The sequence below is a fragment of the Cuculus canorus genome, chromosome 6 (genome assembly GCF_017976375.1).
Source record: "Cuculus canorus isolate bCucCan1 chromosome 6, bCucCan1.pri, whole genome shotgun sequence".
Taxonomy (NCBI): Eukaryota; Metazoa; Chordata; class Aves; order Cuculiformes; family Cuculidae; genus Cuculus; species Cuculus canorus.
In genome coordinates, this window is record NC_071406.1 from 28,119,586 (window position 1) to 28,133,711 (window position 14,126).

Genomic DNA, 14,126 nt, shown 5'->3' on the forward strand with positions numbered 1-14,126 from the left:
GCAGCTGTCTTCTTCAGATTACATTAAAAATTATCTTGCTTGTTTTACAGAGCTGTCTACAATTCCCTCTTCTCCAACCAGGAAATTTGTTTCCTGCTATAGACAACGCAGAGTGTATTGATAGCACCCTGCTGCTCATTCTGTCACTACGGGCTTATAGACCCCAGTCTGTAAATATGTCTCCTTCAGCACGAAGCATAAAACTGTGCTTGGAACCTGAGCCCCTCAAATAGAAACAACACAGCTCTTCTGCAGCCAGACAGAACAGTTTATGTATTTCTTGTTCAGCCATTACAATAGAAGGATCCCAGGGAGTGAATAAAATAATTTTGTTACGTAAGTTGGTTGTGTCAGTTGCCAGAATCTGTTGTTGAAGTAAGCTCTCAATGTTTGCATCCCTGCATGTCAGTTTTCTCAAGCTGATGGAGGTTAACAAGCTAGATTTTAAATAGAATGGTGTTTTGTCATGTCAGGATTATTTTATCAGGAATAATAACTAGAAAACAAGTCACTACAGTAACTCTATTTGATTTACAATAGAAATCTGCTTGAATTCACTAGATATATTTAGTATGCTTTTTAACTTACTCAATTAAATGAGTAAGTTTTGTGAGTCATTTGAGCACTTTATAGATGCTCGTGCTGTACTGTCGTGCATTTTGGTGGTCCCTGGCCATCCTCACTGTTTCTTTTTCATTCTGTGCAGATGGTTGCTCTGATAAGAGCTCTCACTCTGGTCAAGAAGCTCAGAACATGGAATCTTTCTCTCCAGGGAACCCTGAAATAGAAGATGCAGAAACTAAAGCAAAAAAAGACAAAAAAAATAGAGAAAAAGAGAAGAAAAAGGAGAAAGGCAAATCTAAAATGAAAGAGAAGAAAAGGAAGGAAGAAAATGAAGATCCAGAAAAGAAAAAGAAGAAAGGCTTTGGTGTCATGTTGAGGTACAGTATTTTATAAAACAAAATAGCCATCCATTCTCATTATAACTTAGGAAAAAACTGATACTCTCATAAATGAAAGTACTGGGAAAATTATTTCACTTGGACTCAAAATAATGTTTATGTTATTTAAAAAGAAAGCAGTTTATACTTTTACACCAAACTTGTAGCTGAGGCAGAAGACATTTGGCAGACAAAATGTCTTTTTATGCCTTTGAAATTCATTCCCATATGTCAGAAAAGATTCAAGGTTTCAGGCGAAAAACAAGCCTGTGTTGGTGGGGGAGGCTTTTTGGGGGATATTTCTGAGTAATATATGACCCACTCCCACGCTCAGACCTTCGCCTTCTCTTCCCTTTCTTATCTGCTTCCCTTATAAGCTTTGGGGAGAGCAAGACTGCTCGTGTTACTGTAAACAGTCTAGTAACGTTTGCAGTTGCTGAAAACCACTAGCTGTGATAAAATCTTTGCTCCACAGCTTAAGCTGTTGCCTGCAATGGTCAAAAGCTCACTGTCCTCCCTGCCCAGCATGGAAGTGTTTTGATTTCTTCTGTGGTTATTGGTTGGTTTTACATCTTTAGAATCAGAGATTAGACCCAAGGTCTTCGGGCCATTTCCTTGCTATTGCTGGAGCCTTCGGTGCTGCAGGCACTCTGGTTGGTAGCGCCCCTGCCTCTACCACCTATTTATTCTATTGACAGTTAAAGTGTTTTCATGTAAGTAGATCTTGCAATTAATATAGGGTACATGAGTGATACTTCATGATCATCTGAGGGAAATTAGACTGTATGATCGTGTGGTTACTTGGCACCAAACACTGAATGTTAACTTTAGGAGGCTATTTGTGTTTCTTAGCATGCTGTATTGTAGACAAGCCAGATACCTGCAAAAGCCACAACCTTTGCTTAGGCAAAGATTCATTTAAACAGTAATGTAAGAAATTCTACTGCAAGATCATTCACTTACAATGATGTTCGTTAGGACAGTGATACATGAACTTGCATCGCAGCTTTTTGTTGATATGTCCTCTGAAGTCAAATGGCTTGTGTTATATGGACATGGAAGGCTTTAGCTTTTCTTCCATTTGATATTCTTTTATCTATCATCTATAGAAATCCTCATCATTGTCTTAGTAACTTTTGAACACTTGTCAAAAAATACAGGCATACTTATGTGCCAAATTTCCATGATTTCAACATTAGTGTTCGTAAGATGAAGGTGAGTGGGTATACCAGTCTGCATTCAAATGAGGCCCTTTAGGAATGCTGAGAAGGCACATACTCACGTCTGTGCTTTGCACGTGCGTTTGTGTTCATGCCGTTTAAAGAAATAGGGCTTAACATGGAACAGTAGTCAAAACACCGAATAATTAGGAGGGTGACTTCAACAACTCTCTTGTGTATCTTACGCTTTACATCTATTTTCATTCTTCTTTCTAACTTTTTGGTATGAATAGGGCTGTTGGAAGAGGAGAGGAGTGACACAAAGGTCTGACATAAGCATAAGTATTCTGTTTCATGTATCACTGGGAGATTGAAAGTTTGAAGTGCAAAGTCTTACAGGTTGTGATGCCTGAGCCAGAAAGAACATGAAATGACATCAGAACCCAAAACAAGCAATTGTAGTTGACAAAAAAACCTGATAATGATCAATATGTAAAGCTGGGAACAATAAGTTACTATTCTTAGTGATTCTCTTTTTCAGAATGTATTTCACATTTTGATTGTACCAAGCTTTATACATCTGTTCTTTTCATAACGTTGCTTTTTATTTAGATTGATAGTTTTCTGAGCAGACAGTAATTGTTAATAATGTTTATTTATCTGTATGGCAGCACAGAATGGGAATTTCTATCCCACACCATTGAAAAATCTCTACAAAGCTACAAGGGTGGAAGCAACAGGTTATAACGAACAGAGAAGGAGTTGTGTGTAAGAGCTAACAGTTCAGCTGGGAGGTTTTTAGAGTTTCTGTGTCCTCATCAATGTTTATTCCAAAAATTTTAAAATTGTTCTTGAAAAGAAATTCCTTCCTTAGAAGGTGAGAGTCCTAGGGAATCCCAGCCATGATATAAGTGGAAGAAGGGTGATGAACTGTAAAGATTAAGCAAAAGCAAACAATGTGAGTTTACAAAAGAACTGGGGGCCATAAGTCCTGCTGAGCAAAACCAGACTGGTATTTTTTTTCGGGGAGAAACTGCTGTGGATGACAGGTAAAAAAAAAAAAAAAGAAAAAAAAATTAATCCGAATGTTTTTAAAAGAAATAATAGGGAACTCTTTAGGGGAACTTAAAAGGAGTAAAATGCTGATGAAATACTAGATTCAAGAGGTATTTTTGAAACTGGAGTTTTGCAGTGGTGTGAAGAATGAGGACTGAATGTCAGGAGGGCTCGAGAGGAGGAGACTGCAGTAAGAAGGTTTGAATGATCAAGTATTTTAGCAGCATGTATGGAAAGAAACAGCCAGATTTTTTATGACATAGTGGAGATGAAACTGGCATGTTTTATTGGTAGAACATCTGTGGATGGAAAGAGAGAAGCTGAAGACGACAAAGTTGTGAGCTTCTGCAGCAGGCAAGGTGACTGCTAATTCTTGATAGCTTGAGAGAAGGAAGTAGGGAGAAGTATTTAGGCTCAGTTTTTGGCATGCTGAGTTTAAATTGGAAGGGGAACCTGTCGTAGGAGGCATGAGAATTGTAAGCACCATAAGGGAGCAGAAAGTTGGATGGAGAAGGAAATCTGTACTGTGCCTTTTGTAGATATGGTAGTGGTTGTACTGTGATCCCGCATGTGGGAGACCAACAAAATGGGGAACAAGGAACAGAGCCCCTGCTAGACAAATAGGAGAGAAAGACCCAAGAGAAAAGAAGTTGAGAAAGCAGCTAGCAAGAGTGGGAAGAGGATAGCTGCCTGGGACTGGGCAATGCCGTGGATTTTTTTAATCCAGTGACTGCAGCCGTGTAACTAATTGATCATATGGTGAGCTGGGACTCTAATGCTATTACATTTGTACTGATTGTGATTTGTGGGCTGCTTTGTTCAGCTTATTTCAGCATGAGCTTGCTATATAGATGCATCCAAACAGGAAAACAGACTCGCTGAACCAGGGTCAAGATTGGGTAGAGACATGCAGGAGATGATCATCTGTGATGAAAGCTCCAGCACCAGGACAATGAAAATATTTCTGAGATCTTGCCAGAAACCTCACTTCTAATGAAGACACATATACTTCCTGGCAAACGACGGTGGATCAGGTGTTAAGGATAAAGGAAAGCAGAATTTGAAGCTAAAGCAGCTCCTGGCAAAGTCACACTTGCCTATGGTGGGGGTTATGCGCTGCACTTGCTGAGTCACATATATATATAGCTATAACAAGTTTTATGTTGATAGTATGTACATGTGAATTTGCTTGCCTCTGCCTTATCAATAACAAAGAATTTCCAGATATTAAAACCAAACCCATGTGTTTCTCTGTAGCACAAGAAGCGTTGAGCTTTAGTCTTTTGCATCTGAGATTTTTGAACATATTGGAATTGCTACTGCATTGGGTTTTTTTACTTTTTTTTTTTTAATTTAACAACAGAAAATAGCAAAGCTGTTAGCAGTTGCTAACAGATTTCACTTAGTGCCTCATCTGTTGCTCAGCTGCTATTTACTTGTAGTTCCTGGTCTTTTTTTACACATACAAAAAAAAAAAAAAAAAATGATTGCTTTCCTGCTATGCTTTTCCTGGATTGAAGCTTTATTTAGGTGACTGTGATTCAGGGAGGCCATCAAGAAATCATGCGTTTGTAATCATTGTTTTTTTGTGATCATTGTTCTTTTAAAAAGTCCCTTTTTACCCAGAATTAACTGGAAATCTTGGCTGGAGCATTTTAATGAATGTGACACTTGGAGCAAAGTAGGTTAATATACTGGAGATTTGAAATGCAGATGACACTGGTTATTACTGATTAGTTAAGTCTCTATAATCCAAACTGCTATTTTACTGTGGTGCAGAGTGCACAGTTTTTGTGTTTTCTTGTTTGGTTCGTTCTGATGCATATATTGCCTGAGTACTGGATATGCGTATGTGCTGTTGAGAGGACAACAGAAGTTGATTCTGTTAACTGCTTGTATGTAACATCAGCTAAGCGAGCATTATATTTTATTTTTTTATATTTTCTGGCACATCGCACCATCATAGCTCACTAAATAACCCACTGTTAGACAACAGACGGCAAAGTAAATTGATATTGTATATCAGAAAACTACATTAAATACTTTGATTATTGGAGTTGTGACTGAATGTATACAGTGTATGTGACTAAAAAAGCCAGTGCTTAGCAGCCATGCTGAAACTCTTTTGGAACAGAAATAATACTCACTTCTATGCAGATACGTAACAGCGGAAAGATTATGGAATACCACATTAAATTTGTGGTTCATCCTTGTCCTACATTGAGCTTACTGGTTCTTTCAGGGCTCAGTGAATTTTGAGGAAACTGGTGGACCTCAAATGAGCTTCCCTGTACTTCTTTTTGAAGGTGTTTTGTATTTTCATGAGCAATACTGTAGTGAAATGGCATATTTGTGCCTTTGAATAAAGGTGGTATGTGGTGTCTTCAGTTCAGAACTGTCAAAAGCCTTGTGACATGGCTGTGTAGGCTGTTTGGAAGAGTTAATTAACTCTTTGATGCAGGGCATTAGAAATCTGTAGTTATGCAAAATGTATTATCACTTAGCACTGGGAATGCAATGCTGATCTAACCAAGAGGTTAATTAAAAAAAAATATATTCTTCAGTTTGCTGGGTGATGAACTCTAGTTTTTAAATTTGTGATCTGTAATTATTTAATTGTCATGCTTTGAAATACTATAGAAATATTCTTTTCTAACGCAGGTAGACTTTATGTTGGTTTCTAAATTAAGCTGGAGAAAGGCTGAACCTTTAAATCACCAGGGAAATGTGACCTCTGCTGTGTGGTGCTGCTCTGTATCCTAATCCCATAGCACTTGTTACAGTCCTGGTGTATAATAAAAATAAGTCCAAGGCTCATTCACTACCTTTTCCAGATAGCGATTGTAAAAATTCTGGGCAGCCCTTTCAGCTTTATGGGTATGAAGGTAAGTTAGCTAATGGACTGCAGCCACACCAATGGCATTTTAATAGTTAGCTCCGCAGGCAGAGACCAGTAGGCTGAAGTAATAATTTTTTTTGTGGTATAAAAATCTAACAGCACGTATGTAATTGGTGACTCAGAGTAAAGAGTTTTGCTGAAATGGAGTGCAGTGGGAGGACACCCTCTCATTCAATCTTTATTGCTAGGCTGGATTCTGGGGGAATAAAACCAAACAGCCTTCTTTATGTAAGGTAACTCTTGTCAGCTTAACTAATTGTTAAGCGAATTAACTCTTGTCAGCAAATATTATCAGAATTAGAAAAGGTCTATCCCTTACAAATATGGTACATCAACCATGACTTGCAGATTTGTGCATATACACATGTAACTGCAAGCCCAGGAAACAGATATATATATGTGTGTATTTGTTATATTTGCTTTTTCCTCTTCTGAAAGAGTGCACTTTCCCACATAACAGTTCATCTTAAATTATTTACCTTCCATTTCACAATATGAGCCATGAATATTTTATTTTTTGTCCCCTTAATTTGCCAATTTTCCTTTGAGCTAAGTGCCTTAGTGATTTTAATTTTTCATTCTAGTTGGAAGACAGAAATGACCCTTTTTTCATTATTACTATTATAGGCCTTGTGCGCAAAATGATACTCTTTACAACTAGCACTGTTGAGCCTGTAATGGTATTGCAGAGTAGATAGCATAATATACAGATACTGACTTCCATTAAGTTCAGCGTTATGATAGCTTGTGGAAAGATTTTTTTCTGCTCTGTGCTGCACTGAGAAGTTGAGCATTGTAGAAGAAAATTTAGCAGTATAATGAAGAAAGAACAAATAATAAAAATGTGACTTGCTGGAGAGAGACAGCATATAGAACTTCTTAATATATTTATAGGTATGTACATATGCTGGAAATCAGTATGGACATGGATAAACTAAAAAACAGAAGAAGACTAGATTAAATTATGCTTTATTTAGGCTAAAGTTATTTTAGATTTTTTTTTGTCCTCAATATCAAAATTATCTGAGATGGATCATGACTGCGTATTTGATAGACAGCATCAGTTAATGAGACAGATAAGCTCTTTAGAGGCCTTGATTTCCTTTTGCCTAATAAAACTCCCCTTTTTCAAATAGGTAAACTAGTAAATAAAACTCCTGTTTCTTTAAAGAGCACAAAAACATGAGAGAGAGGAGGTGCCTAATCAATTTAACATATCTTGAGTTTGTCAATTATTTTAAAAGAAAAAAAGACAAACACTTCCGTTTACATGTATCATCTTTTCCTCCACTGTATTGATTCCTCCTTGGCTGAATTCATAGTCAGACTAAAACGGAAAATGAGAGGGTTTTGTACTAAAAATGATCATGTGGACTGCCTACTGAAGGCTTATTTGTTTAATTAAGCATCTGTTCTCCTCTTAATATGCATGCATAAATCTCATTAATGTTAGATGTATGCAAGTGTAGTGAAGAAGAATAGACCCCTCACTCTCATTACTGAACTTGGATAACAAGATTTATATTTACTTAACAGATCAGAGCAGAAAGTTCCCTGTGACTACTTAAAAGGAACAGAAATCACAAACTGTTTGCAAGGAGCATGCTTTTTGTGAAACAGTTGCATGTTCACTTCCAGTCAAATTTTCATTATTCAAGTCATTATGAAGAAAAAGAAAAGAAAAGAAAAGAAAAGAAAAGAAAAGAAAAGAAAAGAAAAGAAAAGAAAAGAAAAGGGAAAAGAGAGAGAGAGAAAAGCAGTATGCTTTGTCTGAAAGGATTAATTTATGCAATAAATTCTGTGACATGAACACTGAAAAGTGGACATCCCGTTTGGTATTGACATTTGTGCATGCCACACGTGCTTAAATAGAAATAAACTCTAAGTCTTTTCTGGAGGTGGCATATTTCTAAGTGTCTGTCTCCTCTCTCTCAAGAAATGCCTTCTGCAAAAGTACGCCTAGAAAGTAAAGTGCATTCTTGGTGAATACTGAACACTGTGGCAGCGTGTTTATCCTTCATCCACTGTAGTTGGCTTTTGCTTGTTCTAAAATCCATCACTTATCTGAGGATAAAACTTGAATTCCAAATTTTCCATATGAGTTATGATACATTGGGTTTTTCTTTATGTAGTACAGATGCATTATGGTCGAAGATCCTTGAGGCTTTAAAGTCATGCCCACAAGAATTTGAATTAAGGTTTCCTGAGCTGCATTTTAACTAATAAATACATATTTTGCTCAGGAATACAGTGCAGGGCATGAGTTCTACCTTGAGACAAAAAAAACACAGCAGTTTTGCTGATTTTCTGTTTCAGTAGTTCTCATAAAGTGAACTTGGGAAATGGGGGACGCTGAGGGGAGAGGCAACAATCAACAGAGAAATTATACAGAAGGGGGCTCCTGACAGGTTTCTTAACTCCAAAGTGCTGGCAGGTGCCAGTTTAATAGGTATTGTCATTAACAGCCATCTGTAGAGAAAATGAAATGTACTCACTGAATTATGATTTATGCCAGACAAAGCAGTCAAACCAAAGTAATATTTATATTATAATGCAGAGTCATTGATTAAATGCACATGGTATCTCAAATCCAGTTGACATTTTAAGTTGAAATGATTGCAGACATGTAGCCATTTATTTAACTATTATTTTAAAAAATGTGTCTCTATTTGTTTTTAATAGAAGAAAGTCAGACCTGACCAATATTTCAATAGCTTGACCTTTTGTTTTGCTGACATATAAAAGGAACTGAGCTCCTTTTGGGGTAGTCACAATTTCAGAGCATATGAAGTATGCTAGCTTCAGAAAAAGGTGACCCCTTCGAACCACCCAGTCTCTTTCTTCCCTCTTCTTTTCCACACAGGATTTTTTGAAAGAAAATGGACAAGAGATAGTTTAGGAGATAGGACAATAGTCTGTGAGAGGCTTTGTTTCACGTGCCTGCTCCACGACTGATTTCTTGTGTTACACTGGTCAACTCGACTGCTCTGAGCATTGTTGTCGTTATACACAGGTTATCTTCTGTGCTTTTACAAAATAAAAATAATAGGATTTCCCTGTTTTATATGTTCAGTATTCAGCTAAATCTGTTAAAAATAAATGTGTTTAAAAGCTAGTCTGGCTGCTCCTGTAAATTACAGCATGCAAATAGGGGTTTTTTCCTAAGAATATGAAAATCAAATAGTAGTAAACTTTTGTATGATTTTTCTTGAAGTAATTGTCCTCTAATCCCTAGGCTTCTTCATTCTTTCTCTGAGCTCTTCTTACTGTCTTTTCTTTTGCTTTTTTTCAAGTTATTGCCATTTTTCTCATTTGTTAAGCTCCTGTTGCCCGTTCTCTTATTTCCGCATAGTAACTCCATTCTTTTTGTAACCTTGTCCATTATTTCTTACCTTCCCATCAATTTTTAGCAAATTTTGGTCTATTCTCTTTATGAAGCTAGCCTAACCCAGTTTGCTTGCAAGTTCAACCTTCTGCTCTTGCACTGTTACTGAGAACTGTTTGACAGAATACTGGGTTGCTTGCCCTTACCCCTTCTTCCTACTGATAGTGCCTGTGCTGCCAAGCTAGAATTTCCTCCTCCACCCTGTACTACCTCCTGCCTACAGTTACTCTTACCTTCAGAAAGGGGGGTTGGAAGACAGTGCTTCAGAATTATAGTTGACCTTCTATCTTTTACCCTGATTTTATGTCTTCTTGCTAGAAAAATTTGATTTGTCATTTCAAATTTAAGGCAGGCAAACTCATTTTTTCTGCTTCAGATTGTTCTTATTTCCTTACTTTGTCATCTTGGAAGATCGCAGCATCTTCCCCCTTTCACAAAAGCCCCTACGTGGGATGTCATCTTTTAGTGAACCTTAAACCCACTCGGTGGAGCAGTGTCTAAAATTTACTGTCTTCTTACACAACACGCGTGATCAGACCACACAAAAGAAGTTTCTTCCCTTTCTGCTTTGGCTTCTGTGGCTTCCAGATTGTGTCAGTCTCTCTTGTGGATCACATTGTTGGATCCTTGCTCCGATACTCTCACCTGCCTTTGTCAGCACAGCACCAACTTTGTCTTCTTTCCAGTTAGGTCCGCATTAACAGACCAGAGTGGTAACACATTGCTTTGAGCATCCATGAACGCATCCCAGCCAGCTTGTCTCAGCACCAACTGCAACATGTTACAGCATGTCTGGGTGGAAGGTATTTTATATAGCCCTTCAACTTCTCTGAGATTTGCCTCTGCTTTGGAACTTCCCTAACGTGTATAACTATGACAGCACTAAATGAGTGATCAAATAAGGCTTAATATCCTTTCCACCCCAGCTCCTGCCTTCTATCTCTATCCACCAGCGGTAAGAAAAGGTCTTTACAGCTTCCTGCTCTGCACCACATTTTGCTGTGTCCCATTCCACCTCCACCTCTCCTCATTTTTATGGGATCTACTAGGATGTGAATGCAAAGGTGCAGGGTTGATCCTGCTCATTCCGCTGTTAGCTTCAGGAGTTAGCTCCGTTTTCTTGTCACTTCCAGCCCGCCATCCTGTGATGATGCTTGTTTGTCACCACGTTTCTGCCCTTCTTACTTTCTCCTCCTCTCTACCCTGCTCTGCAACCCCAGCTCTCTCTTCTCCTAGATGACACCCAGCTTGTGCAGAGCCTTGACTGATAACTCTAGCAGAGTTTGTTTGGGCTGTGCCGTGTGTGGATGTTGCTCTGCCCCTTGTCATGAGGAGCGACTGCTCTGATTTCTCAATGCTATATGACATTTACCATAGGAGTTAATTATGCTATTGAGTGTTCCCCTCACAGAAATATTTAAATCTAAAGAACCTTCCCCTGATTGCTTCTGTCATTCGGTGAAAATTACCTCTGTAGGGCCTTGGCTCGGACCTGGGGCATTTGAGAGAATTTGATCTTACTCTTTAGAAGTCTTTGAATAATTCTGAGTGGTGGAAATGAAGGTATCTTCTCCATTTTCACTTTCTCTTCTTGCAGCTTCCCATTTTTGTCCCCTTTTTTTTTTATTGTTGAAGAGAACAGTAAAGAACAAGTGAAAAAGAACCAGGGCAAATATAAAATGTTAGCCAAATGCTGACATGAAAAAAACTGTCATCCCTGTGTTTGTGTTACATAAACTCTGGGATACATCACCGGTACTTTAGGAATTTAGAAAAAAAAAAACAATTAAAGTCTAAAAGGTTGACTCACACGGTGAAAAATTGTCTGTATCCATGTGGTACAAGTTACACAGGCCACTAAGCATCCGCTATAGTTCTTCAGCATTTAACATCAGTATTAGGTTTGCAGCAATAAACTCTATGCCTGTGCCATTCGTTGTCTCTTATTTGAAAATAGTGAATACCTGGCCTCACACTAACCCTGGATTATCAGGTGGATTGGTAATAATGTGTAAATAGAATTGTAAAGCTATTTTCTGGTGACGGAAGGCCACCACTGTTGTGTGCTATTTTCTTTCTAGCTGAAGAACCCTAATGAGTCAGGCACTGTTCATTCTACCTCTGTCGTCTTTTTGTTTAGCTTTTTGTCCTCTAATGTGGAAATCTTTATTACAATAGCTTAGTTTAACAGACATCCTAATGTTCTGTTTTTAATTAAAATTAGATTGAGGAAATAAACAATTCAAAGAAGTTAGCATTCCTTTTTTTTCCCCCTCCAAATATGCTCTCCATATCCTCTTCTGCATTTGGATGTGCATGTTTCCATTCACGTGCTCTTGAATTGTTCAGCCTCTCTAACAGGTAGTGAAGGACTGTCAAGGAAGCTCACTTTCACTCGTTTAGTCTTCTTAGCAATACCTGCTTTTAAATTGCTGATTTTTGTTTTGCTTGTGTTGTTGTGGTCTGCACTCTAAAATACAATTCTTAATATAAAAACTTTGTCAAAATGTGAAGATTGCACAAAACCAAAAATGCGCTGCTCTTGAAAAGAAAATTCCACTATACAGCTGCATATCATTTTTATTATGACTAGAAAATATATGTATACACTGGAGAGTGAGTGACTTGATCTCAATTACTCAAAAAGAAATTATCAGGTATTTCTTTCATTTAAAAAAGCAGATTATTATGGATGTAAGTGCTGCAGTAGGTTAATGTACCTCTTCATCTCGGAAGACCTCCGCCTCATTTTTTTCTTAATGAATTCCTATTCAGGCTATTTTAGTTTGGTTGTCATTTGTCGGTTCCCAACCCATCAGTCATCTGCAGCAATGAAAGGTGCTGTCGGTAGGCTCAGGCAAAGCTCCAGGAGCTCTGGGCTGAAATGGGTTGGGAAGACATGTAGGGAACTTTCCAGGTGTGGATCTGCTTTGAATTCTCTCTGCCTGTAGCAATAGTGTTAGCTACTTTGCTCCTACATGTGAGAACTTTGCTAATTTCAGTAATTACAAAGTAGAAGTTGTATTTATATATCCGTAGCATGAATGTTGACAACATTCTGCATGACCACAATGAGACCTGTAAATCCCGTGGTGCTGATTCTCTGTAAACTGCACACTTTGTTGATTTGCCTGTGAAGTATGTTGCACCCAGTGAGTGGTGAAAACTGATTTGGTATGCAAGCTTGCTAATTCTGAGTGGATAAGTGGCATTAGTCCCCAGTGCTGCCATAAAGCAAATTTGGGTTTATTGCATCTCCTGCATGGAAATTACTATTGAAAAATCTGTGTTGTACAGATATTTAAGTGTTTTACAAAGATTTACATGTTTCCGCATGCTTGCAGGGGAGAAAGGAAGGCAAACTCATAGGAAATGTGTGCTCTAGTGGTCTAATTAGAACCACAGCAAGTTTTAGGCAGTTTAAAGTGTGATAACAAAAATACTCTGATAGCAGTACACTTATTTAGTTCATCCATAACACTTATTCTGGCTTAAATACCGGTTTCCTCCATCTTATGGGGATATTCAGATCGGAGAGAATGAGTTTAATCTTTTTTGGGGTTAGGCTAGAGTTTAAGGAAATTGAAAGACAATGTTCCTGTCATAGTGGGAAGAAAGATCACTACTGTCCCTAGACCTGCTGCAGAAAACTTACATTATAGCATAATCTGCTGTCCATGCACTTGTATGCAATTGCAAGTGGAGAACAGACAAGATGATCTTTCACTAGGGAAGATTAAAAAAAAAAAAAAAAAAAGGAGAAATAAAAGAGAAGTAACCAATGATCCAGAGTAGAAAAAAAGAAAAAGAAAGAGGTGAGGATTGAGGTTCAGAATAACTAAATAGGTAAGATTCACCTCAGCAGTTTAATAACTTCATGAGGCCTCAATCCAGCAAAGCAAAGCAAAAATCTATAGCTGTATTATATATACTTCTGTCTTCTTTGCTCTACATCTTTATTAATACAATGCATTCGCACTATACTAAAAAAGCTGTGGAGCTAAAATCGAAGTACATAGGTAACTTTCAAGAAGTGTTTGTTATGTGATTAGATTGTATGTGTGTATAATTCATGCATAATGTGGAAACTCAGATTTCTCTGCCTTTTGCTGTTTTAAAACGTTACCTGTATTTTTATGGAACTGGTGGATTAGTGCATCAATCTTTTAAAGTATTGTATAATTAATTTCCAGAATATCAAGTAAAGGCTGGGTCTCTTTCTTTCACGGGCTATTTCTGTCTCTATAATGAGAACAGCAAAAGGTTAAGAGAGGAGATGGTGGGTTTACATGTTTGAGTACTGTAACTATTCTAGGGGAAGGGAACAATGAGGTTCTTAAGGGTTGCGTAACCTAAAAGGAGCTTCTTTACAGTGGAATAGTCTCCTCACATCACTATATATTTCACTGATCTTCTCAAGGACACAGAGCAGTCAAACATGTTGAAACAGCCCGTGTCTGGAGAAAAGCATGTTAAAGAGAGTGTTGTATTAATGGCTTCATAGGATACCAAGACCATTTGCTGATCCTGGCTGTCAGTTTATTGTCTTCCTCAGTCTTTGTTTATTTTGTGCACATCAGCCATTCACTGAGTACCGTGGGACACAAATTGCCTATAATAGATCAAATTTACTGGTCAAAGGTTAGGTCTCTCTCGTGAGGCTGTTTGCTTGTGATAGCATTGGT

The 14,126-nt window shown here is 37.8% G+C and overlaps 1 protein-coding gene across 3 annotated transcripts in view; it reads left to right on the top strand.

The window, feature by feature from the left end:
• Positions 1-14,126, top strand: part of PARD3B (par-3 family cell polarity regulator beta) — a 421,427-nt gene that overhangs the window by 277,971 nt on the left and 129,330 nt on the right. For all 3 annotated transcript variants that reach the window (XM_054069863.1, XM_054069864.1, XM_054069865.1), the window contains one exon: positions 707-941. In XM_054069863.1, the coding sequence (XP_053925838.1) occupies positions 707-941 (235 nt within the window). The remainder of the gene's footprint in view (positions 1-706; positions 942-14,126) is intronic.